Genomic DNA, 27,551 nt, shown 5'->3' on the forward strand with positions numbered 1-27,551 from the left:
ATTTTTAAAAACATAATAGTAATAATTAAAAATCCTTCACTCCTGGCAATCCTTGTCACGGGTGTTCTGATGCAGAAGGGACCCTCTCACCAAGGGCTGCCCAAATGTAAGCCATTTCACCTCAAAGACTTGGGTAACAAATGGTAGATTTAACTCATTACCACACAGTTTTGTATGATCCTAAAGCATCAAGGCAAAGAATTGCTGAGGCTGTTCCTAGAGCTGTGCATATATCTATGTGACAACAAATGTCAGCGTGCATTTCTTTGAAGTTTAAGGATATTCCACAGTTTTGGTGAACCATGACCAATCTTTGGGAATATCTTGCATTTGGGAAGGAAAAAAGAACATTAAACCAAGGTAAATTTTCACGGAATTGAGTGAAAGTGCTCTTTGGGGTGTTTGTTTTTCTGATGTTGCACTACCGGAATATCTCATGCTCCATCTAAGTTTGTGGAACAGAGGACTGAGACTAGTGGAGCATGACACAGTGCTCTCAAATCCTTCACAAGTTTCTGACCACTGCTGCTGGGTACGGGCTGTAAAGAACCCCTGACCTTCAGCTCACTGTTTCACTTGAAGATGCAGTGATACTTCAGCTCTGATCTGGTTTGTTTCTGGTTGGCTCAGAAGAGCAGCAAGGGGAAGGCAGGGAAGATATATTCAGATGTTTATCTTCCCTGCTTCTTATTTGGCAGTTCTAGGAAGTTTCTTTGCCAAAACCTGAGGAGCAGAGTAGAAGAATAATCTCTGCCTCACAGCATTTTCAGTTCAGTAGGCAGCCAGTGGAACTTCTTGGCCTCAGTCATGTCCCAAGGCAACCTCTGGTAATACAAAGGGGTTAACAACAGCTGAACAAACAACTGCTTGCTCAATCTTCCCCTAATTCTTTGCATGCTATCCAGCTTGTGATGAAAGCAGCAACAATTTGCATATCTGGGTTTGCTTATTGCTTCCCAACATGGAGCCTTCTGTTCATTTCTCTATTTGTTTAACTATTTATTTGTTTTGGAGAGATTCAGCTTCTCATATGCTAAACTGAGCAGCAGATAACCTTTAGACCCGGCATGGAGCATTTTCCTCAGATTGGGACATTAGCAATCAGAACCCAGTCCCTTTTTAGCTGTTGCTCAGTGTAACATTGCAGGAATACATGTAACCCAGCAGCATGATGCTTTCCTTTTTCTCCCCCAGCTTCTGGCCCTGAGAGAGCAGGCTGTCTCTTTTCATGCTTCCATGCCCTATGACTTAATCATAGAGCAAGGACAGCAGAGGTAATGTGGTTTTATGGTGTCAGTACTGGGAAAAGTACAACCTTAGTTCCATGCTGGATGTGAAGAGTGTGATTTCCACACCGTGTTCCAGTTTAGATAGTGGCTAGCTGTGTTTAACCCAGCTGATCGGCTCTTCTTTGTAACAGGTGAACAGTTCCCTGATTTGCTCTGGAATTCAGTGCGGAAGGTACAGCTCAATGCTGTTGTGTTTCCTCTGCCCCACTGAGAAATGAGTGTTCCCTGTCACATAGAACAAAAATCAGGAGATTCCTTAACCTCCTGTGCACTGCTAGCCTTACGGAGTGCTGATGGGAGGGAGCCAGCAGGCTGTAAGGGGGCACTGTGGGAGTCCAGTGTTCTCCACAGCTTCTCTTCAGACCCCTGAGTAAGAGGTGAATGTGTCTTCATGGGATTCAGGCTGCTTTTGTGGCTTCTGTCTGTTCAGCTTCAGGAAACGTGGACATATCTCTGTAGCTGAAATGAGAAAGGAAAAGCAGTTTGCATCTCAAATCAAAGAGCATCACTGACCTGCAGTGCAAAGCAGTGTGAACCTGGATAATGAATGCAAATGGAAATGGTCAAAGAGAAAAAAATGTACCAATCGGTGGATTTGTATTATAAAGGTTTCTTATGACACAGTGAGCAGCTGTGGATCTCATTCAGTTTGCTGGGTTTTTTTTGTTTGTTTTTGTTGTTGTTGGTTGGTTGGTTTTATTTTGTTTTTATATTTAATATTATAGTATTTCCACCATACTGGGGTCAGGAAAGCTGAGTGGATTTCTCCTGGACCTGCTGTGCTGCCACAGCCTCTGTGTGCATGAAGCTCTGCAGAGTGCAGGGCAGCTCCTATGCCACATGAGGTCGGATACATCTCTCATTGATTTGTTGTTGTGTTCCTGTTTGCTTGTTTACCTCCATTTCATTTCTGTTTTCAGTCGACATGTGGTCAGTAGGGTGCATCATGGGCGAAATGGTTAAAGGTGCAGTGTTGTTTCCTGGCACTGATCGTATCCTTCCTCGTTGGCCACTTGGCTTATTGGGCACCCAACCCTTCCCCCCCAGTCCAACACACAGGGCTGCTGCTGACACGCTGTGCTGTATCCAAGCAGTGGGGCTCAGTCTCACCTCCAAATCCCTGAAGCCCAAATGTCCCTAAGCCATCACCTTACAGCCTTACATACAGCAATCTTGTTTTCTGGCTGTGCTGTGTTACCATTGTCTGGACATGGTGAGTTTTTCCTGCCCCATAACTGAGAGTCCTTAAGCTCAGGCTGTGATGCAATGGGCACAAGTTGCTGTTCATCCTGGGATGGTGAGAGAGAAGCTTTGCAGTCAGGAGGCAGACAGGAGTAACTCAGGCCTGATTTCTGGTCAATATGCAAGTGGTGGTGGGGTAGCAGAGAAGGAAATGGCCACAGGTTAGGGATTTTCACCAACAGAGTATATGTGCACAGTGTTACATACATACTAATTCAATGTAGCACTCCATTTGTGGCCTCACTCATGCTTTAAAGGGAACAGTATTTTAATTAAAATGTGAAAAAGGAATATCTGAAGAGCAGAAAATAATTGGGACTGGGCAATGGCAGTAATATTTTCATGACATCATCTAATAATACTCTGCTTGGAGTTTTGCACCCACTGGTGTTGTACCGAAAGGAATGCCAAAACTCCTGTGAGTTTCATGTGATCAGAAGAGCATCTCGTTTGCAGCTGTGGCAGAACACCTCTCACTTCCCAGTGCTTCTGAAACTCATTAGCACTATTAGTGCTCCAGGAGGGTCTGGCCCAGGTTGTGCCACTGTGTTTTCTGTGATTGGGGGGGTAATAATCACAGTGCGGGTTGAGTGCTGCTTAGTGCTCCAGTGTGAACTGCTTCAGGGCTTTGGACTGAAGTGTTGCAGGATTCCATTTGAGAAGTCTGCAAATAAACACAACAGAAATTCATTGAATCATAGGATGTTTTGGGTTAGAAGGGACCTTTGAGATCATCTAGTTCCAACCCCCTGCTATAGGCAGGGACACCTCCTCTAGACTAGGTTGCTCAAAGCCCCATCCAGTCTGGCCTTGAATGCTTCCAGGGAGTGGGCATCCACAGCCTAACTGGGCAACCTGTCCCCGCATCTCACCGCCCTCACAGTAAAGAACTTCTTCCTGACATTTAGTCTAAATCTACACTCTTCCAGTTTAAAGCCATTTCTCCTCATCCTGTCACTACCTGCACTCAAAAAGTCCCTTCCCGGCTTTCCTTTAGGCTCCCTTCAGGTACTGGAAGGCAGCTGTAAGTTCCCACTGGAGCCTTCTCTACTCCAGACTGAAGAACCCCAGCTCTCTCAGCCTGTCCTCACAGGGAAGGTGCTTCAGCACTCTGATCATCTTCGTGGCCCTCCTCTGGACCTGCTCTAACAGCTTCATGTCCTTCTTGTACTAGGGACCCCAGAACTCCATGCAGTACTCCAGGTGAGGTCTCTTGAAAACAGAATAGAGAGGCAGAATCACCTTCCTTGATCTGCTGGTCATGCTTCGGTTCACTGCTATCACAAGGATATGGTTGGCATTTTGGGCTGCAAGCGTACATTGCCAGCTCATGTTGAGTATTTCATCAACTGACACTCCCAAATCCTTCTCCTGAGGGCTGCTGTTGAGCCATTCTCCACCTAACCTATATCTGTGCTTGGGATTGCCCCAACCCAGGTGCAAGACCTTGCACTTGGCCTCGTTGAACTTCATGATGTTCGCAAATTGTGTACTACACAATGCTTTAAAATTGCTTGCTTTCACACAGCAGAGTTATTTAAAAGAGATCACACTAAGCCTCCATAATTAAACCATTACGGGCAGTTTCTTATTGCAATAACCCCACTGAAGTCAGCATGAGCAGCTGCTGATACATTTGGGATTGTTCTGTAAATGGGCTGACGTTCTTCATTTGTATTTACAACAAGCTGCTGAATTCGCACTGTGCTTTATGCTTCGCTCTACTTTTCTCTGTGTTCTACCAGTGTCTGTTCAGTACCACAGGAAGAGGGCTGCAGCCACCACCGGCCAGCAGGGTGCCAGGGCCATGGTGCCTCATGGCTGCATGGAACATCACTGGCATCTCTGCAGTACTGTAGTTAGAAATGCTGACTGCAGAGTGAACCGTTTGCCTTCTCCCAGCAATTAAGGGTTCTAGGCCATTCTGTACCATTTCTGTCTCCCAATCAAAATAGTCAATGCAGCTGAATTAGAACAGATTTATAACATGGAATGATCTCAGGTGGTCGTGAAAAATTCACAACAGAAAAATAGGAAATGTAATGGTGTTAATGCAAGGTGGAGTGTTTGGCTCAGGTATGGCTCTGCTCCATTCTTGGTGTATCTTTGAATTCCCCAAAATCAACTTGGATGGTTGAGCTGAGAGCAGAACTCAGCTGCTGTTCTTTAGAAGTCCAGTTCTGAGGAATTGCTTTGCAACATTGGAAGTATGTTAGGCCTTTCTCTACTACTTCTGCTGCATGGACATGATGGAGTATAACATGAGTTAAAGCTCCTTCCTCCATTCATTCATGAAATTTCAAGGTTGGCAGCAGTAGTTTTGCTTACAGAGAAACTGTTCTCAGGAAGTTAGGTCATACTTTTGCCTCAAGCAAGGAGAGAACTGGCAGCGTGATTGGTTGTGTTGCCTTGGGAGCAATGCGGGAAGCTGCTGGGCCTGGAAGTGGACACCTATTCCACACACTGTGCTCAAAGCTGTGTGTCTTTCTTCCCTCAGCACTACATAAATTACCTGAAGAGGGAGTTGAGGTGTCTTGGGTCCCCTGTATTGGGTGAACTGTTTATCTGGTGAGGCATAGTGAAAGTGCGTTTGTGTTTTTTTTACCTGCTGAATGCATCTGGGGCTCGTAAGGAAGAATGTGCTTTAAACTGAACAGTTGGGAATGTTTACAGGGGGATACAAACTATTCAGTAAAGAGATGTAAAATTTGTGTGATGTGATGAATGAATGCCAGAGATGGCCATATAAGCTGTCACTTACAGAGTCTTGTGCTATGACTGCAGTATTTTTGTGCACTTCATAGTAATTTTTGTGTAAGATTTTCACACAGGTTCCCAGTTCATTTACAAGGTGTTTAATGCCAGCGTTCATGCTGCTCCTTCTGGGTGAGGGACACCATCACCCTGCATCCATCACAAGGACAAAAGTGTATCGCATCCATCATAGGAACTTAGGCACAGCCTGGATCAGTGTGAGTAGATGCTGCAGTGATGAAGAGAAGTCCATGAGGGAAGTGGTGAGATTTATCCAAGAGACAGATTCAATCCTTTGCTGTAACATCTGGTTTGCTTTCTGCTGTATAAGCCAAGATAGCTGGTTTGCCAGCTAAAAAAAAGTATATTAGAAAATTTTAATGAAGGCATCATCACATCATACATCTCAAGGGTTAGTGGCAGCTGTACAGCCATCACTGCAGTCTTCTAACAGGTGATCAATGGTCATTTTTTTAAACAGTTTTCTGTATGTGCTAAGTTTTATTTTCATACATTCTACGACATCACACATGTAGTCACTGCTTCTCTTTAAGTGGCAAAATATCTTTATGGTTTAATTCTTCCAAATTCCTCCTTCTTCTCAAAACAATCACAGAAAATATCCCACGTTTTTGTCTTGTCAGATATTACCGTTTTGTATTTCTTCTGTGTTTATTGTAGAGTGTGCTGACATCAGTATGTAGACTATGGTACAAGAAGGAAAAAAAATTGTCTTGCAAGGATGACTCCCACAGCAATGGAGGTTGGATGGTTTTCTGTGTAGAGGGGGAGATAAAGACAGATCCAGTGTCAAAGCCGGACATGGGCTGAGCCACCCATGTAGCAGCTGTTGGTACAGTTTGGTGCTGGGGTGAGGAACGCAAAGCTGCTCACAGTAAGGACTGTAATTTGACAAGTTGTGTACATCAAAAATTGGGATTAAACAATGCAGTCAGTTTTCATCGATGGAAAATTTAAGGAGAAAATACCCAGAAAGGTGGTCCTTTAAGGTCCTGAGATGATGATGATGAGATAAATTCACCCTTTCTGTCTGTTATGAGGGAAGAGTGCCATGACCAGATCATGTTCATGGTGCTTACATTTAAGTATAAAAGTGAGATTTGACGTGCTCCTGTTGTACCCAACTCCAGAAGGTATTTGTTAAGACAGAAGGTGCAAATCCTGTTCTGATGCAGTGAGACCAGTACGGATGCATGCTTAATAGGTGAAGACAGTAGATTCCAGTCTGTTGGGCAGGAAAACATGATGTTCTGTCATAACAGTGCCATCCATCATGGTTTCAAAGCCCTGGTAAGTGCAGTCATTTTAGTGGAATAACATAGGGTTCATACAATCAGTCTGCAGGTGCTGTTTGAGGAGGATTTGGGAAAGAGACACCCTTATCAGAGTCATGCTTTCAAGTAATGTGGAATAGCAGTGCTTGGTCTCTGGGCATGGCTTGGCCATTGGGTTTGCAGCAGGAGACTTTATTCCTCCCTTCCCCCTTCCCACCTTTTTCAGGAGAATTAAAAATTGCTAATTAACTGCTGAAGGTTAAACAGCTGAGCACTCTCAAGGAAGAATGAGGGGCTAAACGTTATGTGTACTATAGGACATCATCAACCTATTGCAAACAGTATCTCCTGCACAGTCTCATTGAACTTAAGAAAACATAATTACTGACTCAAAAACTGTGTCATTCATGTAGTCAAAATATTAGCAAGGGAAAAAAAAATTATTTCTATCTTGATGCTATCTAACTTAAGCACAAGGGCAGTAATTTCTGCATTTCTTTCTTTAATCACAAGCTGGGTTTTGGTGGGTTTTTTTGAGCAACTGCAGGAGTAGTTTCTGTAGAAATTACTTTTTTTTCTTATCAGGAAGTACTGTGAGTTTTCCCTCATAGCCAAGCTCTATTTCCTTACTGTCTGCATATTTGCAGGAATATAATGGAACTCAAGGCTGCAGTGCAGCTGAAGGAAAAAATGTAGTTCTTGTGAAATACAATTTACAATTGCATCAGTAGGAGCAAAAGTGATGTTGAACTTTCAGCCTGTACATCTTGATAGTTGGCTTCTTTGTGAAAACAGAGTGTTGTGGGGTTTTCTATTATTACAAATTCTTTATTGTACATTCAAAATACTATTTTTTTCATTAGAAACTGTGTTGGTTGGTGCCACCGTCAGCCAATAAACCTTGGCCTGGACCTATGTGTCTCTCCTCAGTGCAGTTGCAGTGTGCATAGTTGGTGTGTTTTCTTTGGTCCTGTATTTGGGTAGGGGACACCTGCAGCGACATATATAGACCATGGTGAAGAGGCCCAGCTGTCCCCATAGATGGCTCAGTTACACAGAACCAGTTCTGGTGACCAAAACTTGTTTTTTTCCTGTCTGCCAAAGCTGAGTGTTCCTCAGAAAGGCCTCCATCCACAAACCACAGTGTCACCCTTAATCTTCTATTCACATTCTTAATGAAACACTCAGGGCACTCCTCGAGCAGCCATGGCCCCAAATCCTTCAGTTTTCTGTTTAGGAAAAGGTGTTTGCATGAGTTTTGTTCTTTCAAATACTTTTGATTAGGTGTGGTTTTTAAATGTGTTATTTTATTGATGTATCGATCTATTTATTTAGTACTCATGGAAGATGTTTCAGGAGAGGCCCAGCTATGTCTCTGCTGAGTTTTCAAAGTATGTCTGCTTTTTACCCACTGGTCTCTGTTTTCTGTTACCCTCATCCTGTGGGTCCACATTTTCTCCTGGATTATGAGGAAGCGTGTTTTGTATTTGACAGACTCCCCCACCGTTATGACAACAGTAGCAGACATGAGCAATACAAACACCACTCCTGTGCTGAAAAGCTGTGGATGTTATCTCATAAAAACATATTCCCCATAGGTGCTTCCAAAGCACCGATCACATTTCATGGTGTAAATGTTCCCATGTCTGCATGTGCTTCTCCCCCCACACTTTCTTTTTTATCTTGTCATCAAATTCTTAGTTGTATGAATTAGTGTGATGTAGAAATGGTGCTGTGGTTCTGGTCAAACACTTAACTTTTTTTTTTTAGGCAAGGTAAATTCTGTTTTGAGGGTGACTGCAAGAACCACAGGTCATCTGTCATGTGTGTGATGATTGGCCCAAGGGAACAAAATCTGAAGGAGAAAACCAAAGAGTTCAATACAAATTGCCTGTAATAAAATTTCTTCCTAAGCATTAAAACCTTTTTCCTATCTGTCACTCCCACACTTCTGGTTGGGTCTGTGTGTGTGCAATGCACACAGATAATACAGATGTGTGAGAAAGCAGTGTCCTTGTTGAGCAGGAGGACCTGGGGGCATAATGATGAAGGAACGAGCACCTGCAGAGAGGCTACATGAAGGCAGTTGAAACCTCTGGGGATTCCCAGGGAATGGTCGTACAGAAAAGTTGGGTTTTCCTTAACTCCCAATGTCCAGATATTGACCAGTGGAATAAAGTCATAGAGCAGTTGGGAACGCCCTGCCCAGAGTTCATGAAGAAGCTACAGCCAACAGTGCGGAACTACGTGGAGAACCGGCCCAAGTACGCTGGCCTCACCTTCCCCAAACTGTTTCCTGATTCTCTCTTCCCAGCTGACTCAGAACACAACAAACTCAAAGGTATGTACCATAGTTTGCGTGTCAGCAGCCACCATGCAAGGGAGGTCTCTTCCATTTTTTCTTCTCTGTTGTTGCACGCCTATTCAATGCGTTCAGTCAGGAAGACTTCATGATGATGTTACTGGATATACTGCTCCATGGTATATATATGATATGTTTTGCAATGACTTCAATCATGTATTGAAGCCATGGTTTACTCAGCAGGACTTAGTGGATTAGAAAGAGTGATTAATGTGTATTTGGTATCAAAAGAACTTCTCATTGCCAATCTATAACAAACATGTACTGTGCATCCATCTTGCATCTCCTTGGTTCTGCTGGGTGCTTACAGGGGTCACCCCTAATGGCTCTCGGTTGCTTGCAAGGTGCATGCCAGCGCATTATCCAGAATTATTACTCTTCCAGTTAACAGCTGCTTCATGGCATGGCTATTGTGAGAGCAAAGGAAAAGGCCTGAGCAAACAGCTTGGAACACACAGAATTCCCTACTCCTCCTCCAATAAATTCAAATAATGGATTGGATTTGGAGCTAATGAATAGAAATTAATGTAAAACTGTCTTGTGATGTTTTGAATACAGGGAGCACCTGCATTTGAACCAGTGAGTGCCACTTTTAGTATGCAGTGTCAGAACAAGAAACAGCTCCTTAAAAGAATTCTGCTTCTGCATCACTGTATTAACCCATGTCCTGCTTCAGTAATTCTCTGAATAACATCAGCAGCTCCCTTTGATACTGCTTTTACCATCAGATGAGAGAACTGATGATATGTTACTCTTTATACCATGTTCTTCTTTGTTTTATTTTTTTTTCTTTGATGTTTTCTGTAGCGTGCTACCAGAGTAAGTTATTCTGAGTATGGGGTTCCTTGGAACACAGCACCGGTAGTAAGAATTGCTGGTGTTTTTCACATGGGTTTAGGCAGTTTTTATTAAAAATGACAAACAATAATAACTTTTAAAAAAGGATTATGGAAAGCTGAGTCTATTCTTATAGGCACACATCTTTGTGTTATCTTCAGGTAAAATCAATCATGGCACATCGTAGAGCTCGCCATGCATATAGGGCTCTGATTTTCCTATAGCCCAGTTAATCTCTCCCTGAGGACAATAAGTTTTGGTGCCAATCACAGTGTTTTCATGCTGTCTGTTCTGCAGCCAGCCAAGCTCGGGACCTGCTGTCCAAAATGCTGGTCATCGATCCAGCCAAGCGCATATCAGTGGACGAGGCCCTGCAGCACCCATACATCAACGTCTGGTACGACCCTGCCGAGGTGGAGGCGGTGAGTGGGATGCGGCTACGTGCTGCAGGCTGGAAAAATGTGGGGATGGTGCATGGCTTCCTGCTGCTTTATGACATAAATTCCTAAAATGATGGATGATGATGGATGGGCTCATGTGTGTTCCTGGGCTATGGGACACGAAATAGCATGCATAGGTATAAACTCAGAGGTGTTTGAAAGTGGTGTATGGAAAGAGCGCTCCATCTGCAGTGGAAGAAGTCCAACTGATAGCAATGGGAAAATAAGGTCCCAATCAGTGCAGAACAACAACAAAATAACCACCAGTTTTTTTACTGCGTGAGTTTTTGCACAATACATGACTCAGAGGTGCTCTGTAGCGAATGGCTTTGCCATCTACAGAGCCTTTAATTCTGCGTGCTTATTTTCTTTAAAAAAAAAACAAAAAGTTTCATCAATCTGCAAACTTCCATTCTATCTGCAGCCACTTCCATGGAACCCAACAGGTGCATTAGTTTCACAAGAGCAAGGTCAAATATCTCACTAGTCTCATATGTTGTGCCTTATTTACTTTAACTACAGTCTATGTTCTATATGTGGCCCAAAACAATTCCTCTTCACTCAGTACAGCCCAGGCGGACCCAAAGGTTGCTTACTCGTGAGCTATGGTATTTAATACACAGTCTTAAAAATGTCAGTGCAAGTTATTCTGGACTGCTCTCTGTTTGGTGCTCTGATTGTCCTTTGCCTGTGCAAAAGTTCTGCATATGGGATTTATGGGCTCAGCACAAGCAGAATGACGGCAGCACTGACCAGATCCAATTGCAGCACAGCTCTGCCTCACATTCTGAAGCAGATGAGGGAGAAGCACTGTCCACATTAAGAGCTGACTTCCAGAGATGTTAACACTTCTAATATCCATGTTTGGGTGTTTTGCACACATGGGATGATGAACAAAGAGGGAGAGAAAAATTTATCTTTACCTAAGTAAGTAGTGCTAATTATTTATGGTGTAGTGAAAAATATATTGAATAGTTTTGTTCCTCTTCTGCAGCCGCCCCCCCAGATCTACGACAAGCAGCTGGATGAGCGGGAGCACACTATTGAGGAGTGGAAAGGTGCGCACAGCTCAGAGTTAGGTGGGAGGTCCCATCCCATATGCATCTGTGTAACTCCTCTGGCATCAAGAACCAAACCCAGCCCTAAGAACTGCTGTCTGATAATGAAAATATTGCATAGGTCACTCTGAAAGTAATGCCTCGATTTGTTCCCTTGGAAATGACAACAAAGAGCATAATAACACTCTCTGCTGAAGCAAATGCTCAGCTAAAAATTGCTGGTTTTCAACATAGTTACCTTCATTATTTATGCATTTTCACAAGCAATGAGGCCAGCCTGCATGCTGCTTTTGTGAAAATCTGCACAGCCTTACTTTTGGAGCAGCCCTCACAGATATGAATATCCTGGGTACTGTCATTGTCAGCACAGATCAACATTGACAAGGGAGGTGTAGATTACGTTGTTTCATTGAAATGTTATCACCTAGAAAACAGGGTGCTGGTTTAACAGGAAGGTACGCCATCATTTTTCATATAGCAAAGCTGTACTGCTCCATTTCTACTTAAAGCAACATATAACAACAAATGTGTTCTAGAGTAGCCCTGTTTGTCTCAATTCAGCTCCAAGAAGAGCTGTCAGTAGAGGAGGGGAATGGAAGAGAGAGGTTTTACATGAGCAGAGCTGTCAGAACTTATGAGGACAGGATAGGGTTGGCCTATGGGGGGCATCAAAGGATTTTGTTGTTGCTGATGACCGGTACCATTCTTGTTTGTAACTGTTGGAATTCTCTGTTCCAGAACTCATCTACAAAGAAGTAATGAATTCTGAAGAAAAAACGAAAAATGGCGTAGTAAAAGGACAGCCGTCTCCTTCAGGTACTCAGCCCCAGTGAATGGCGCAGATGTGTTTTCTGTGTTGACAGAAAGAAAACAGAAACAGATGAAGCATTCAAGTGCACCAGAAACTACATAGACTAATTTCAGAGGTTTCAGGGCAATTCAGTGTTTTAGTAGGTTGCGCTTTATTAATGGAACCGCAGTGCCATTTTAATGCTTGAAATGGAGTCTGCTTGGAATTTGGGACTGAGCTGGTAAATAATATTTATGGATATGGTAGATGTTTAGTTGTGTTACTGATAACTTCATAGGGGTTCGTCATTTTGCAGAGTCAGAACGATTGTGAAGGTTAATGCTGTCATTTTACAGAGGACAGGTGAACTGTGCTGCACAGAAATGCTGTCACAACCAAAATCCTGTGCTTGGGCACCTGGTCCTTAACTAAGAGAGAAAGCAGCTTTGTCTCCCCACTGATGTCTGCATTGCCACCATATGATCTCATGCTAGCCCATGTATTGGAGGGCTGTTTTGTTTGGATGGTTGGGTTTGGTTGTTTGTTTGTTCTTTGAGTTCTCATGCTGATTACCCATGTGATCCCAGATGGCATCGGATTGTTGGGTGTTGATAATTCTGAGGAGACTGATAAGAAGTGTTAAGGAGTGACAAGGAGAGGATGTAGAGCACAATAAGATGGCTTGATAAGAAACCAAGGGATAGGACATGGCGTGAACTGTACCCCTTCCAAAGAGACTGCTGAGGGAGAGAGTTTCTGGGTAAAATATCTGACATAACCCAATGTCTGAAGCCTGTAGGGCCCATTTTCTGCTCATGTTGTTCAGAACGCTCTGAACATCGCCACAGGGTTGCATTCTTCTCTCTTTGACCTGTGAGAGGTTCTGGGGTTTCGGGTTGAATCACGGTGGTGTTCATTTTCGTAGCACAGGTGCAGCAGTGAACAGCAGCGAGAGCCTCCCCCCATCCTCATCGGCCAACGACATCTCCTCCATGTCCACGGATCAGACGCTGGCGTCCGACACGGACAGCAGCCTGGAAGCGTCGGCGGGGCCACTGGGGTGCTGCAGGTGACTAGCCGCCTGCCTGCGGAACCCCGCCTTCTTCAGGGGGTGACGGCGTCCAGAGGGAAAGCAACAGAGCTAAGGGACGGAGGGAAATAAAATGCACAGATTTAAACGAAACAAACAAATCTTTTCCGCCTGCTTCTCCTACAGAGCTATGTAATGCAGCTCAGCTCAAGTGTGTATGTAACTCATAGTTGCTCTGCTTTGGTCTTCTTCCGATGATGCTTTCTGGGGTGGGGGAGGAAAAGGATTCTTCAGATCCTTTTTTTTTTGTTTTTCCACCCTTACAAGATGCAAAATTAATGGCTGCAAAACCAGCGACCCACAGCTGTCCTCTCACGCTGGCATGACAAGGTGCGCAGTGCCACTTCACAACACACCAGTGCGGATCTGCCCTCGCTCTGCTCTGTTGTCTCCTGCTCCCTGTGGCAGGTATGGATATACAGTTAGGGATATATAGATAGGGATACATACACATTTTTTTCCCCACACATGAAGATCACACACAGACACACCATTGAAGTTCTGGCTGTGTGTGCAGCTGTATGCCTATAGGAAGACATCAGTCTGCACACATACTCAGTGCACCACACAACTACATGGCCCATTTCAGGTAAGCAGCATACATATGTGGGTGCTGTTACCCATGTATATGTCATGTTCTTGGTCATGGATGAGGCTGCACAGCTTGTGCAATGATTTGTGGAAGTGAAAATAACCACACTGAGCTGTGGCTCCCTCAGACCCTTGAAGATGTAGCACCAACGTTTTTGCTGATAGCAGTATATATACTCAAAGACAGTTTGTACTGGAGGATGGTGCTGCAGAGCTTCACACAATGTCTGTGAATATTGGGAAGAGTTCTGATTTTTAGAGCAGATACGCTCAGGTAGGAGCAAGTTGAAAGGAAGCACATCTTGTATTTTTTCAAGGTGTGGGGAGCAAGAATGGAAATTCTTTGTACGTGTATATGCTCAGAGAGGTTTATATCATGAAGCAAGCTTCTCCTGTCCACATTCAGTGAATTATCTTTCTTTATAGAGAGACTCACTGCTGTGAGTTCCAGGTATATTTGTGTGTTAGGGGACATTACAGGGTTGGGGAATAGACAGACTGCAGTCATAAGGGCATTCCATGTTTAGTTTTGTATGTCTTTGTTTTTACTGAGTTCAGCACTGGGATATGTACATCCCTCCTCAGCATGTTTGTGGCCAAGAGATGTTTTCTCCTTTTTGTCATTCCCTTGCAGGGATCTCCATCACTGAGCAAAGACCACACTTCCCTGGGTGTCCTTGGCCATTCCTTTGCTTGTGACAAGACATCCAGCTCCCCAGAAGTGTTACCAGCTGTGTTACATGGAAAAGATGTGCGTAGTGGGTCCACAGAAGGGGAATGCTTTTTCAAAAGTCAACAAGAGAAACTGTTCAGAATACTTTATTGGATACTTTAAATTCACCAGTTATGAAGTATTCCAAATCCTTTCCCGCTCTCCTGAAATATAGCTGCTCTGTTGGGTGGCTCACACACCTGCTGTTCTGCTGTAGGATAGGAAAACAATTGGAGTAGCAGGTCAGATTTTCTTCAAAGGGAAGAAAACAAGAAATTAATCTTCTCTCCAGGATGCTGAGGAGGGAAGATAAGAGTGCATATGAAGTCATTTCAGACCTTGTAGCAGATCTGTGCTGTAGTAGGACGTGATGTGTTGGTTTTTTTTTCCTCTAGGGATATTTTTTGTTGATTCTGGGGAAAGTAAGCAAAAATACAATTAGGTCTATGATTTTCTAAAATCTCATAAGAGTAACTGTGAAAGCAATAATTTACCACTGCTAAAATTGTTAGCAATATTCTTTCTTAAGGCATGAAGCATCAAGTTGTTTGGTGATGTAACGCTCACTTCAATGCCAGTAATCATAAAAGTAATGAAAGCAAACAGCAATGCTCTGTAGGCATGAAGGCAATAACACCACGGTGACTTCTTAGCAATAATGAAATGTCTCACCTCCAGATTTAAGTCATCATACCTATAAATAGTACTTAGATAATCAGTACCTTTTCCCCATTCCTTCATTTTCACCATTCTAGTGTGTTATTTGACCCCTTGCCCCAAAGAAAACACTAAGAGGAAGGGCTGCATGTAAGAGGAAGGGCAAAAATTGAACAGATGCAGAATGTCAGCATGAGGAATATGCTATTCATCACCAGCTGTGTTATGGAGATGTGACAGACATGATAGCAGAAGGGCCACTTACAGCGGATGCGTGCTTGCAGATCTCCCATGTTTTACACTGAGTCCCCTAGCATAATTTGGTCTGGTTTGGGTTTAGAGGTGCTGGGCAGCAACCTGGGAAGCACAGGATATGTTCTGTAGATGGGCAATGAATGAGCCCATAGCACAGAATGTATACAGCTGTGTTCCCAGCAGCCAATTCTGCTAACAACAGTGCTGCACAAATGTTCTGTGGCTACTGTAGGGATGCCACATAGGCATCAAGTTTCACAACTAGCACGTGCTTTTGTCTTGTGTTTGGTAGTGCTCAACACAAGCGCGTGTTGAAGTGCCTTGCTGAAATGGGCCCATAACAATGGCTGCCTTTGGTTTTGGCAGTAAATGAGTTCATCTCCTCTTAAAGAAGCTCTGTTTGCAGGAGGAGACTTAGGGCTGTCCACATTGGACACCAGAAAAAAGCCATTGATAACACAAAGCAATAGTCTCTTTTGGTCTTGGTCCTCATATGACCCTGGCCGCGCTGAGTGGTGGCTACCACATAGGGTGTTTCCTCTGTGTCTGTGGGTTATTGCTGTCAACTGTATCCTACAGGAGAGCGTGTACCCTCCAATGTGGATGACACTGGTGACAATCTGTAGCTATCCTAAGGTGCAGACAGGATATTCCTTTCAGATCCTGGAATTTGGAGGCCCTTCTCTTCTGGTCCTGCTCCTTACTATCCCAAAGCTTTGTGCAATGTGACCATAGCTGATGTATCTTTTTTCTTCCTTCACAGTGACCTTCCAAATCTACCTCTTCCATTACACAGTCAGTACATATGACTTGAGAAACAATTTTCACCTCATTCTCAAGTTTGCAGCTGTAGGTGTAATTACAGAGATGTAAAAAATTGGTAACATGGAGGTGTAATGGCGGTTTGTTCAAAGCATTGAGGTACTGAAATGGCCAGCAGCCTCTTGGCAGGTGTGCAGCAATGGCAGCTTGTTTTTCAGTCAGAGTTGCTCCTGAGAGACATCCTTCCTTCCCTTTTCGTTTTACTGATGAGTTTAACTGAGGAGGAAGCATTGATTTGCTTTGAGTTGATAGAAGGTTGTGTGCATTTTCAATCCAGTGGTAGATTTTGGCATCACTCGTCAGGTGCTCTTTCATCAGCCAGAATAGTGTATATGTATTTCATCAGCATATCATGCATATTCCATGATTTCAGGTGTTTATTTGGATTGGTCACAAACTGAAGTATTTGAATGATGCTGTTTCTGGGAACCCACCCACACTATTCAGATTTCCACAGCATGGATACATACAGGCATTTATAATATATAAAGGAGAGCTCAAAATGGGGTGAAAGCATGGTAACTTGTCAAAGAAAGGAAGAAAGAACGAAACATAAAGCCTGGTGAGTGCTTCCCTACAGCTCTACTGTTTATCCTCTGGCACTGATCAGTTCCTGCCTGATGCTGGCTGGCCTCAGGAGATCATGCAAACCAGGTGGTAATGTCACTATATCATTCTTGTACTTTTATAACAGAACGTGATTGTAAGTATTTACATTCATTTACATGGCTTTACTTTTAAGATTTGGCCTAATAATCCTGAAGAGATGAGATCTGTCCGTGTGCCTCTAGGATTCTTTAGGACTGTGTTCTTCTTTCCCCCAGCTTATTGGAAATATACCAGTAGTCAATATTAGAACTGCCGAAGGGAGTCAGGCTGAGCAAATTTCACCCCCTATGTAAAACGTAGTAGAAATATTTTAATTCAGAATAACCTTTAGAAGCCACTTGTCTGACAAATGTAGCAGGATTTTATGTGGTCAGAATTAATAATTCTAATTTCAGATTAGTTTCTTTTTGTGCTTACCATTCTTTCAAATTTTTGTGTGAATTCAAGCTTACAGAATGATGAAGATCTCTTTCCCCTGAAGTTTGTGAGATGAAAACAATGAATTTCCCAGCAAATTCTGTGTGCTTCCAGGGAGAGCACTATGGAAGGAAACCTGCCGGGGAGAATCAGCCTTTCCTTTTAATGCTCTAAAAAGAAAAGGATGAGTGTATTACTTGACCTGTAAGTTGTGTATGTGTGTGAAAGAAAGAAACGGAATGCATGCAGGTGAACATTTGTGTTGTACTTGTATTTGACCCAAATTCTCACTGTGGGTAAAGAGTGTAATTGTGACAAAGCAGCACATCTTCAAGGAGCTGAGGTCTGTGCTTATTGAACTTCCACCACCTCACAAGGACATGAAGAAAGTTGTCTGACTGCGGGCTCACGGTGACCTTGTTCACACACATACATGCACACAGAAAGAAAATCGCTGTGCACAAGGTTTGAATATTCCACAAGTAAGTAATGTCTTAATTAGGAAGATGTTTGGGGGCACAGGGCAATAATGAGCGTGTCACCTTCACTGATGAGCTGGAAAATAGAGCTGTCCATAGAACCGAGTGCTGAACGTATTTGCAACTTTGCCAGCGCAGCCATTTTTTTAAATTCCTTTTAATTTCTTTAATATATATATATGTGTGTATTAATTAACAATTGATCGCAGGAAATGAATGGTTTAACTTCATTTTTGTTCAGGATCTTTGACCCATAGCAAGTCTGAGTACTAAAGAGGGTTTGATTCGACAAAAGAATGTTGCAAAACTCCATCTGAGGCTATTGGTGCCTTCTTACCTGAGGGTGAAAAGCTGAAAAGCACATACTGAAGGAGGACAGTCATTTTGGGAAATAAGTGTATTCCTCCCATGCTTGTCATTTTGGACAGGTACTCCTGTCTCTTTACTAATTTTCACTGAACGGGGCCATTCCTGTCTACTGGAAAGCAAGGTATTTATGATGTATATAGTTGTATGGACATTTTTTCTTCTGTAACTAATATGTAATCAACACACAACTTCTGTTTGATCTTTTACAATAAGGCCACTGTATGCCTCAACACGGTTGACCTCTGAGCTTTTCCTGTGTCAGCCACATGCTGCAAAGGAGGGTACTGGAGGGTTCAGTGTACATATGGAAACATGTATAGTTAGTAAATGGAGTAAGTGGGACTTCTGGCCAGTATGCGTTAAAGCCACAACAGTAACAGAGCTCCAGATCTTAATGAGCAAACCAACTGTTCACCTTGCCATGTCCGTCCTGTAGCAAGACCTAAGCTGCACCCGCCTGTAGTTCTGCATGATCAGACTTCGGAGTATAACCAACACAGTCTGTAATGTATCAGTGTTGATAAACATAGTTTTGAAAAGAAAAAAGAAAAAAGAAAAAAAAAAAAAAGAAGAAGAAGAAGAAGAAAAACTAACTAAAAAAACTCATCCAATAAAAGAAAATCAACAACAGTTGAGAACCCAGACTGGAAGTGGAGATGTGTCACACTGTGATAAGCAGTGATGTCTGAAAGCAGTGTCAGCACCAATGGACTGCAGTAGTGACACCTGTAAGGACCCAGCTTTATTTCTGTACTGTTCTGTTCTTACCCTGTTGTTTTTGACTGTCTGTTGTTCCCTGTGCAGAGTACAGGGGAGAAAGTTGCCTCTGTCATCCCTGTTTTATGGGTCAATGTTGCATCACTTATTTCTGATTTCTGTTCATTTGGCAATTACCAAACCACAATGGGAACTTCATTTTCCTCATGTGTTGGAAGGAATCTCGTCAGAGCTGCTCTCGAGGACACTTCTTACTGCTGCCCTGGCTCCTGTCAGCTGGATGACTTTGCAGCATTCCCAATAAACAGCACAATGCAGCAAACCATATTGATTGAGGGCTCCGTTAAATGTGCTGTGCATCTGTACTCACTGGGGCTCAAAGTCACACAGGGACAGGACTCGGTTAAACATGGTATGTACTCTATGCATGACGCCTATATTACACCTTTATGACCTTATAGGGGGGAAAACTGCTGATCTTTTCAGATGTGGGTTCGGACTGTTTTTTTTTCTGGAGCAAAGGTGTATGAATCTGGTCCCTATGCCACACACCGCATGCTCCTGCCCAGAGCAGCTCTTGGGGGCTGAGGCGGTGCGTGGGCTGCTCAGGGGCCATGCACGGAGGTGAACCTCATGCTGTCTGAATGTTTCCTTGCCAAAAAAGCCTGTATGTATGCCAAGCAGGGGAGACCGTGGCTGTTCTATAAGGAGTGTTTGTGTTGTTTACTTTACAACAAGCTTTGCTAATTAAAATAGTGTATTCTGGAGTCCTATGTGAATGGCATGAGGGGTGTTAATGACAAAGAGGCAAAGTACGTTCACCTGCTGGTCCTGTTGCTGTAGTGCTCGCTGGGGGACTCAGCTGTAAACATGCAGAAACTGTCAAGTTTGCAAAATCCAGTTAGTTGTTTGGCTGATGCATTCCATAGGCTTAACTCCTGTCAGCGTCCATTCATTTTAAAAGGCATTTTGAAGGCTAAGGGTGCGTAAGGGCACCACGGCACCAATCGGACTCTTTGGTTTCACATAGCTTAAGTTTATTCCTTTGGTTCACAGCCTAAGAATATCAAAAAATCTGCAGTGTGACAGGACAGAAGGAAGGAAAGCTGCCATCTAACAGCTATTCCTTCTGCCATCTCTGTCCCCATTAAAAATAAGTATGTATAAAACTACACCAAGCAAATGAAAGAAAGAATGAAAAGAAAGAGCACACCATTTGCAGTCAATGTTTGGGGCTGATTTTTCACACAGCTGTAGGTATTTCACTCTGTTTCAAGTAAAAAGAACAGAACAGAGGTGCTGCCTTTTAGGAAAAAAAAATGGCTTTCCTCCCTTCTTGCACAAGATCTCTGCTTCCTCCTAGTGAGTCAAACCATCACACACAAAGCATGTTTTTATGTGTGGGTTTATCGTGACATTCAAAAAACAGCAACAAAGGGGTTGGGGAAGGGCTATGGAAAAAAATGGGTTTAAGTACCTTGTAAGCAATATCAAGGGAGAAATTCTTATAAGTCCATAGTTAATTGATCTTTCAAGTTAACGTACAGAAATGGTGCTCTTACTCTAACCTGCTAAAACAGGAGAGCTCTCAAGGCTTATTCTTCTCCCACTTTATCAGAAATTGCCTATGCTAAAATGCAGTACAAACCTCTGACTGCATGTGGCAAGGGAAATTTGGATTTGTGATTCTTAATGACAAATGGGAGGGATGGGGAGCCACTCGTTTTTACTGGCCAATATTTGAGAATCTTGAAGATCTATCCTTTCTTGAGAAGTCTGCCCTTTTTAGAACCTTTAGAACTTTTATGGTTTCAGTGATTTACACGTCATTGAATCCCTATCTGAAGTGAGTGTGATTTCCTGTCAAATAAACCCTGAGCCCAAAATTCCACAAAATCTGAAGTTGTATTTAAGCATGACAATCTGATAGCATACTCTTTGCTATTATATAGCAGTGCCTTTATAGAGGCAGACCAGCCTCGGAATTGTTCTCCTTTTGCCTGTTGGCATGATGGCCCAAACATCCTCTGGTTTAATGAGGATTAGGGTATGTTATGTGCCGGTGAGCTGCAGTGAATCAATGAAGCGGAGCTGAAGGATGGAGATGGGACAATCTCTGCAAGCCTGCCACTCCTTCTGCATGGGACAAATGAACGGGATGAAGGTCAGTGAACAAAGTTTACACTTAAACTGGTGAATATTCAGTTCAGTGTTGTGATGTTCATTTAAACACATGGACCTATTTGCAGACCCCTCACAGTATGGATGCTGGGAGCTGTGTACTGGAGTCACTTTCTAATTCAATGGCAGAGCTGAAGTCTTACTTCTCCTGTGATATCCTGTGCTGGGGGCAGCTTGGTATTGGCTTTCTATCAATGTGCTAATGTTTAGCAAGGAGCATTATCACTGGCTCCACTCGCTGCCCTGTGGCTGAGGCTGTCCCTGAGTACACACAAATGAAGCCCAAGCTTATCTCGCTTTCCAGCATGTTCTCCCAAGCCCCCACTGCTGTGCAGCGTGGAGCCTGAGTTGTCAATCTGCTGTGCCTGCAAGGGAACATCACCATGCGTATCACACAGCAAGGAAGTTCAGCTGTTTAAATAAATACTGATTTAGGGAAGTATCTATCTCAGCTTAAAATGAACTGCCGGGTAGGAAGAAGTGTTGTTTGTCTCCTGATGCTTCTCTGTGATGTCCTTTCCACCCTCCAGGAGCACTTATGTGGAATGGTAATTAGGTGCTGCAGAAAACAGCTGGCTTTCTTAATATATCTGCTTAATGGACAGGCTGGAGCTTCTGTTAAGTAGGGGTCATTACAGGAAGTGTAATTTTGTCCTTTTTAATGTAGATTTTAGCCTTTCTAGAATTGTTAGCTTGGAGCTGATGAGGGGGTCTTTAACGTTTCTAGTGGCTAAATCTGAAGCGTGAGCCCCTCCTGCCTCTGTTTCCTGTCTAACACTGGAGAAGAAAGGGAATTCTCTTTGATTCCTGCAAACTCATTTAAGATTTATTAATATTTAGGGTAATGATCTTAAATATTTCCACAACTAAAGTAAAAGTTCTGGTGTGGTGGTATCTCCCTTTGGGCTTCTGCTAAATATGCCAGCCCACATCTGGCCTTCAGAAAGGGGCCTGCTTTCCAGAGGCGGATTTTGGGGTACAGGTTTTCCAGGGGGACTGGAGATTCTGCACCACTTAATGTCAGCCTCGATTCAGAATTAACAGGATTTGAATATAGAAAATTCACCACATGCACAGAAGATTTCTTCAGTAAAATTAGAAGTACTGTAGGGCTCAGCAATGGGTGGGCAGAAGGACAGCGCTCTGCTTTTAACAGAGACCAGTAGGATAAAGAGTCCAAGAAGGAAACTTAATGGCTGAATTTAACTGAATATCAGTGTTTCAAGCAGCCAGAGCATTGTCCAAATTCTCTTTTCTCATGCATCAGATAATGTATCAGATGAAATGCATGGTACAAAGCCATGCCTGCTGATTGGGCAATAAAATTACAGTATGTATTGTCTAATAGGTCATTTCTCAACAGTCATTGGCCATTTCTGAAGTATATGAAATAAGTTTCAGTCAGTCTTTTTGGCTGTAATTACTGTCATTAACACAATGATAGAATAGCTTGTCCATCAATATTAGCACTGGGTTTTTAAGCTGTTAGGACAGGGATTAATTCAAGCTCCCACTTTTACTACAGAAATTCCCTGTCTCCATTGTGCAACACTGAACTGGGGAGGGGACTGTAATTCTACTTCAGGTTTGTACTCTGCTGCAGTCAGTTCACTGGAGCATCCTGCATCCAGGATAAATAAATACATACATACATAAATAGAATCTGTGTGTGCGCAGTGCGAACAGGTCTTACTAAGCTGCCAAAGGATGACAACCGTGGTTATTCCACCTTCTGCAGCACTGGAGGAGAGCCTTTTTAGCAAGTTAATGCTGCACTCATTTTACTCCTCTGAATGTGGTATCTGCAGGGTTGTATGGACGCAGCTGTTCCCCCGATGGAGGAAGATGCTTGATATGGGCGGAGAGTGCCACCTAAAGGCAAAAAAAAAATGTGCTGAAGGTTCCACCGAGAGCCAAAATCCGAGCCCTTCAGCACATGAACCATCTGCTCGTTGCAGTTCTTCTCCAGCCGGATTAACGCTGGTCTGGAACGTTTCTTGGGCAATTCGACATTTTCAGTAAGTTTTCATTACATTGTTTTGTTTTCCAGTAAAATTTGTGCGTGAATACATTCAAATCCCTCCCCATAGTGCAGGGGATGACAACAAAGCCCTCATATGGGCAAGTGTCCAGTGGTTGTGGCATAGAGGCAGGTGAGGGTGTGCTCAGATTTTGCCATCATCAGTTGATTGGCAGTCCTGGAAATGAAAGGACAAAATAAAAGTAAAGTAAAAAATAATCGGAAATTACTTCCTATGAATTTTCAACTCCCCACTCTCATTTCAAACTGAGGTTACAGACGAAAGCTTCTTCCAGGACAACGTACAGAGATACATCTCCATAGGCATGCTAAGCAAGCAAACACCCAAGCACCCCTTCCCTTTAGTTAGCTCAGCCATCAGGCAGTAGTATTATCAGACAAACACCATCGTATAGAGAAATGGCTTTGGGCTAGGCTCCTTCCACCACAAGCATTTGCTCCATTTTTTCTGTTGGTTATTGCCTTTGTGCTGTTGTTTGCTTTTTCTTTTTCTTTTTCCATCCAGTTTAACAGAAAGGGATTCTTGGAGGCTGCCTTAAATACGCCTTCCTCCAATTTCTGCTAATGTTAAAGTCAGGACAGTGCTTTCTGACTAACCACAGCACCTTTTGTAACCTGTGCAGAGTCTTTTTTTATGGATAAATGATACTGTGTTTAGCACAATGCAATTCCCAAACAGGAAAAGTTGCTAAATTTAGTCTGCTATTCTTCAAGGACTGCTTTTAGGAGAGTGTTGCCCTGGTGGCATATGGACCATCTCCAGCCCTTCTAGCTATGCTTAAGCATCACTGCTTGAGTTTTATTAAAAATAAAAATGCTATAAAAAAAAAAAATGCTACAGTAGGGGAATCTGCCATTGAATCCATGTTCCCTGTGTTGGTGGCTTTAGAGGCCAACTAGTATTAGTTCCAATGTGATGTGTCATATAGTCACATTTGCCTCATTATTCAGAAGCAGGGTATGCCAACTGCTACTAGTACCATCAACGTATACAGAGATCATTGCTGTCATACTGTTAATTGTTCCTCGTCTCCATACCAGTTTCTTCTAGCAGTGGAAACAGTCACGAGTGGCAGCCTGAAATTCAAAGAACTCAGACTTGTCTCCCATGAGTAATGCTGATTTCAGCCAAGATTTCCTTCAGATCTGTACAGTTGAAGCTTGATGCCGTACAAAGGGAACTTAACATTCCAGAAAACATTAATCTTTCCCAGTGATAGAATTAGCATCTTCTGGTTTTAAGTTCTAGTGCATTTATTTATTAGGGACTAACGCTGTCAGCTCAGGAAATGAGCTCTCCTAAAGATAATGGCATTCAGCAATTAACACATCTCTCATTTCACTGTGTCAGAGAAGCTGCTTAAAATTATGTTTCCATCCAAATTCCAGTCAGTTCGCCTGTGAGTGGTGTATTATAAGTCAAGAAAAAAAATGGTACTGCATCAGCATTGCGTGCTTGCTGCAGGGAGGTAATGGCTTCATAATTCATGGCGAAGTGTACGTGGGAGTGAGTATTTTAACTGCTTTTATGGTGTAGGAGATATAGTGGTGATATGCAGGCAACATCTACATAACACAGTAAATGCACCCTTGCTTTTTTTTCCCCACAAAAGAAAATAAAGTGGAGGAGCACTCAATGTAACTAAGCAAAAAATTGCTATTAATTTGCAATTGCAATTCACTTATCAAGTCAAATAGAGTTCCTAACCAATCTTTTATTATTATTATCATTTTATTTTATTTTATTTATAAAGCAGAATCTAGCAATTTCCAACTCAGGCAATGAATTTGCTCCGGGTGTTCCTGTGAGTGTGAGTTACTGTTGTGTGTTACTTAGTAGATCACGCAGCAGTGCTGAGTGTGTTCAAAGGCTGGGTGAAAGGGTAAATGATAAGGTACGTGTTGCTGTAGTTGCTTTAAATGAGTGCGGAGTTTGGGGCACAGATCCCTGGAAATATTTTGGCAGGATGGCTGGCCTTTTTTTTCACATCACGGCGCTGAAATATGGCCTCAGTGTTGCCCCTGGGTCACTGTGCTGCCGAGGATATTTTGCATTCTTTTCCTCTCATGCTTTTAGCTGCAGAGGAGCTCGATTTTCTCAATGGAACAAATTAACTAACTAACAGTAGTGACTTTTTGCAATTACTTGAGACTTCCTGTGAAATAGTTTGTTGTTTGTTTGTTTCTTTTAGGGGCTTTTATGTTGAAAGAAAATAGAGCAGGTTGTTAAGGAATGCAGGACAATAGCTGTAGCCAAGCTGTGCAATTAATCGGGACTAATGAACTGATATGTTACTGGGCTGCTGAGCAGTGGGCTGGAACAGCTCTGACACTGCATAATTCAGCTCTGGTGCTGTGTTCAGCTTTCTGAGCTGTCGAATGAATGCCTAACAGCCATGTAGGCATTCACAGTCATCACTGTTATAGGAAATACCGCAACCGAAAAAGAGCAATGGAACAAACCAATACCTGCTATCTGGGAACAACAGTCTTATTGTAGTGAAGGCTGATAAATAATACCAAATCAGAGGCCAGGTCCCATATTACCTGTACTGTTGCAGCGTCAACCTTCTTTGGCCATGTATAAGACTACCCCCTAGAACACAGGTGTGCTCATCAGGGAGCAATGAGTGTAGAGCTAGGGATGGTCAGCACAGCACTCATTTGTCCCCTATGTGAATTACAGGCATGCTGATTGTGCAGTGCAGAGGAGTAGCTTTCTTTCCTCTCCATGAGAGAACTCAGTTTCTGTGTGGTGCTCTGAGAGCAATCGCTGTATGGGGGGTAATGGCTTTTGATGTCAAATAATTTGACTTTCAAGTTTTGCTTCGGTTGGCGCATTCTGTTTTCCCTAAGGTTCAGTAATATGAACTGGAATGTTTTTTGTCACACAGGCTGAGAACCAGTCTGTGGTTTGCCCGCGGGAGGCCACCTCGAACAGACTCCTGTGGCTTTGACCTACCCATACAGAGTGTTTCCAACTTAAAAGACTGAAGTGGGCAGCTCCTGAGGCTGGAAGAGAAAATTACTGTTCTTCAGCTGAGCAGGACTTAAAATAGCAATTAAAAGGACTGCCATGAGGGTGATAAAAGTACAGGGTGTGTATCTGTACCTTTTAAAGTACCCTTTAAAGTTTAAGCCTCAGTCAGGAGAAAGCCTCCTCCTTCACTATCTGGGAGGAGATTTGGCAGAACAAGGAGCTCAGAATCAAAGGTCAAACTTCTATACAGATGGAGGCTGAGAAATAAACAGTTCATTTGCTGGAGCTAAATGTAATATTTTTTTTGCCCCTGCACATTAACTCAATAGCAAATGAACCAGTTCGGGCTTATTTAGTTCTGTGCCTGATTTTGTTCTGGAGTGAGGATGAGGTAATTACAAAGTTTCTCTCTAGTGTGATAAAGGTACATGAGAGCCCAGTCCTCTGCTCTGCACCCCTGGAACTTCCAGTTCACTCACCACCAGACCTTCATGAAAAGCACATTCATTTCAGGAAATGAGTTATCTCTGTCTCCTATCCTGAACTAATTACATTTTTAGAAGGAAAAAACAAAAAAGTAGACTTTGAAGTTCCTCTCTGAATGAATATTCCACGTGTATTATTGAAAGTCAAAGCAAGCCTTTGAAATTAGAACCACAGTGTTGATTGCATCCTAAAATTTCACCTTCTGAATGCTGCCTTTTCAGAACAATTATTATCATCAAATGTAGTGCAGCCATGTCTAGGGATTGCCCGTGGGTTAATAGCATAGAGAATTTTTTAGAAGTTGCCTTGCAGATCAGATATCAGATATAATGTAGTCTCTGTATTATGCAAGTACTCCGGGTGGTGGTGGTAGTGGTAAACATTTGACATGATACAGTGTTTATAGCCTCTTCCTCTACAAGAGAATTAAAGACTGAATTATATACCAAATTAGAATGCAATTTACTGCCAGGATTAATTCTGCTGATTTTTTTCTAATACTTTGGTATTTGAGAATGGCATGAAAATATTAGCTGTTCTTTAGTATTCGGATTATGACCGTGTCTCTAATAACCCAAATCCATTTACAACCACAGCCCTGAGGAGAAACCTCAACTACGAATTCTGAGGTGTGTAGAAGATATAAAGAGACTGAAGGCAAATCTAATTACAAAAGAAGGTCAAAGATGATACAAAGAAAACAGTGTATAATTATTTTGCAGTGATGTAGGATCTCCCATGTTTTACTCTAAAAATGTAATTCCAAGGGGCACAAACAGAAGAGGAGGCTTCCAAAAATAAGGTATCTGCTGAAGGTTTTGCTGAGAACTATTTGTGATTGGTGGATGGTTGGACTGGATGATACTGTAGGTCTTTGCTTAAAGGCTATTTGTTTAAAAAGTCCAAGAAAAATTGTTCAGGATGAGAAAGGAGCTGCTCTAATTTTGCCAGAGAGGAACAGATGGACATCAGGCTTCAGTCTTACATGCATTTGGGTTCTGCAGCCAACACCAAAAAGATCAGTTGAGTTTTGGATTTGTTTTCTTGAGCATTTAAGTCACTTGACTTAAATCATGTG

At 42.7% G+C, this 27,551-nt stretch overlaps 1 protein-coding gene across 11 annotated transcripts in view; it reads left to right on the top strand.

Moving 5' to 3' along the window:
* Nucleotides 1-19,552, top strand: part of MAPK10 (mitogen-activated protein kinase 10) — a 97,242-nt gene extending 77,690 nt beyond the window's left edge. For 5 of the 11 annotated variants that reach the window (XM_072336426.1, XM_072336431.1, XM_072336424.1 and 2 more), the window contains 5 exons: nt 8,739-8,921; nt 10,077-10,201; nt 11,214-11,277; nt 12,016-12,093; nt 12,998-18,639. In XM_072336426.1, coding sequence (XP_072192527.1) covers nt 8,739-8,921; nt 10,077-10,201; nt 11,214-11,277; nt 12,016-12,093; nt 12,998-13,140 — 593 coding nt within the window. In that variant the 3' untranslated portion in view covers nt 13,141-18,639. Of the gene's footprint in view, nt 1-2,209; nt 2,282-8,738; nt 8,922-10,076; nt 10,202-11,213; nt 11,278-12,015; nt 12,094-12,992 lie in introns of all 11 variants that reach the window. The other 6 variants (XM_072336434.1, XM_072336433.1, XM_072336432.1 and 3 more) reach the window with 3 other exon arrangements.
* The last annotated feature ends 7,999 nt before the right edge of the window (nt 19,553-27,551 follow it).

This window comes from Excalfactoria chinensis, chromosome 4 (genome assembly GCF_039878825.1).
Source record: "Excalfactoria chinensis isolate bCotChi1 chromosome 4, bCotChi1.hap2, whole genome shotgun sequence".
NCBI classification, from domain to species: domain Eukaryota; kingdom Metazoa; phylum Chordata; class Aves; order Galliformes; family Phasianidae; genus Excalfactoria; species Excalfactoria chinensis.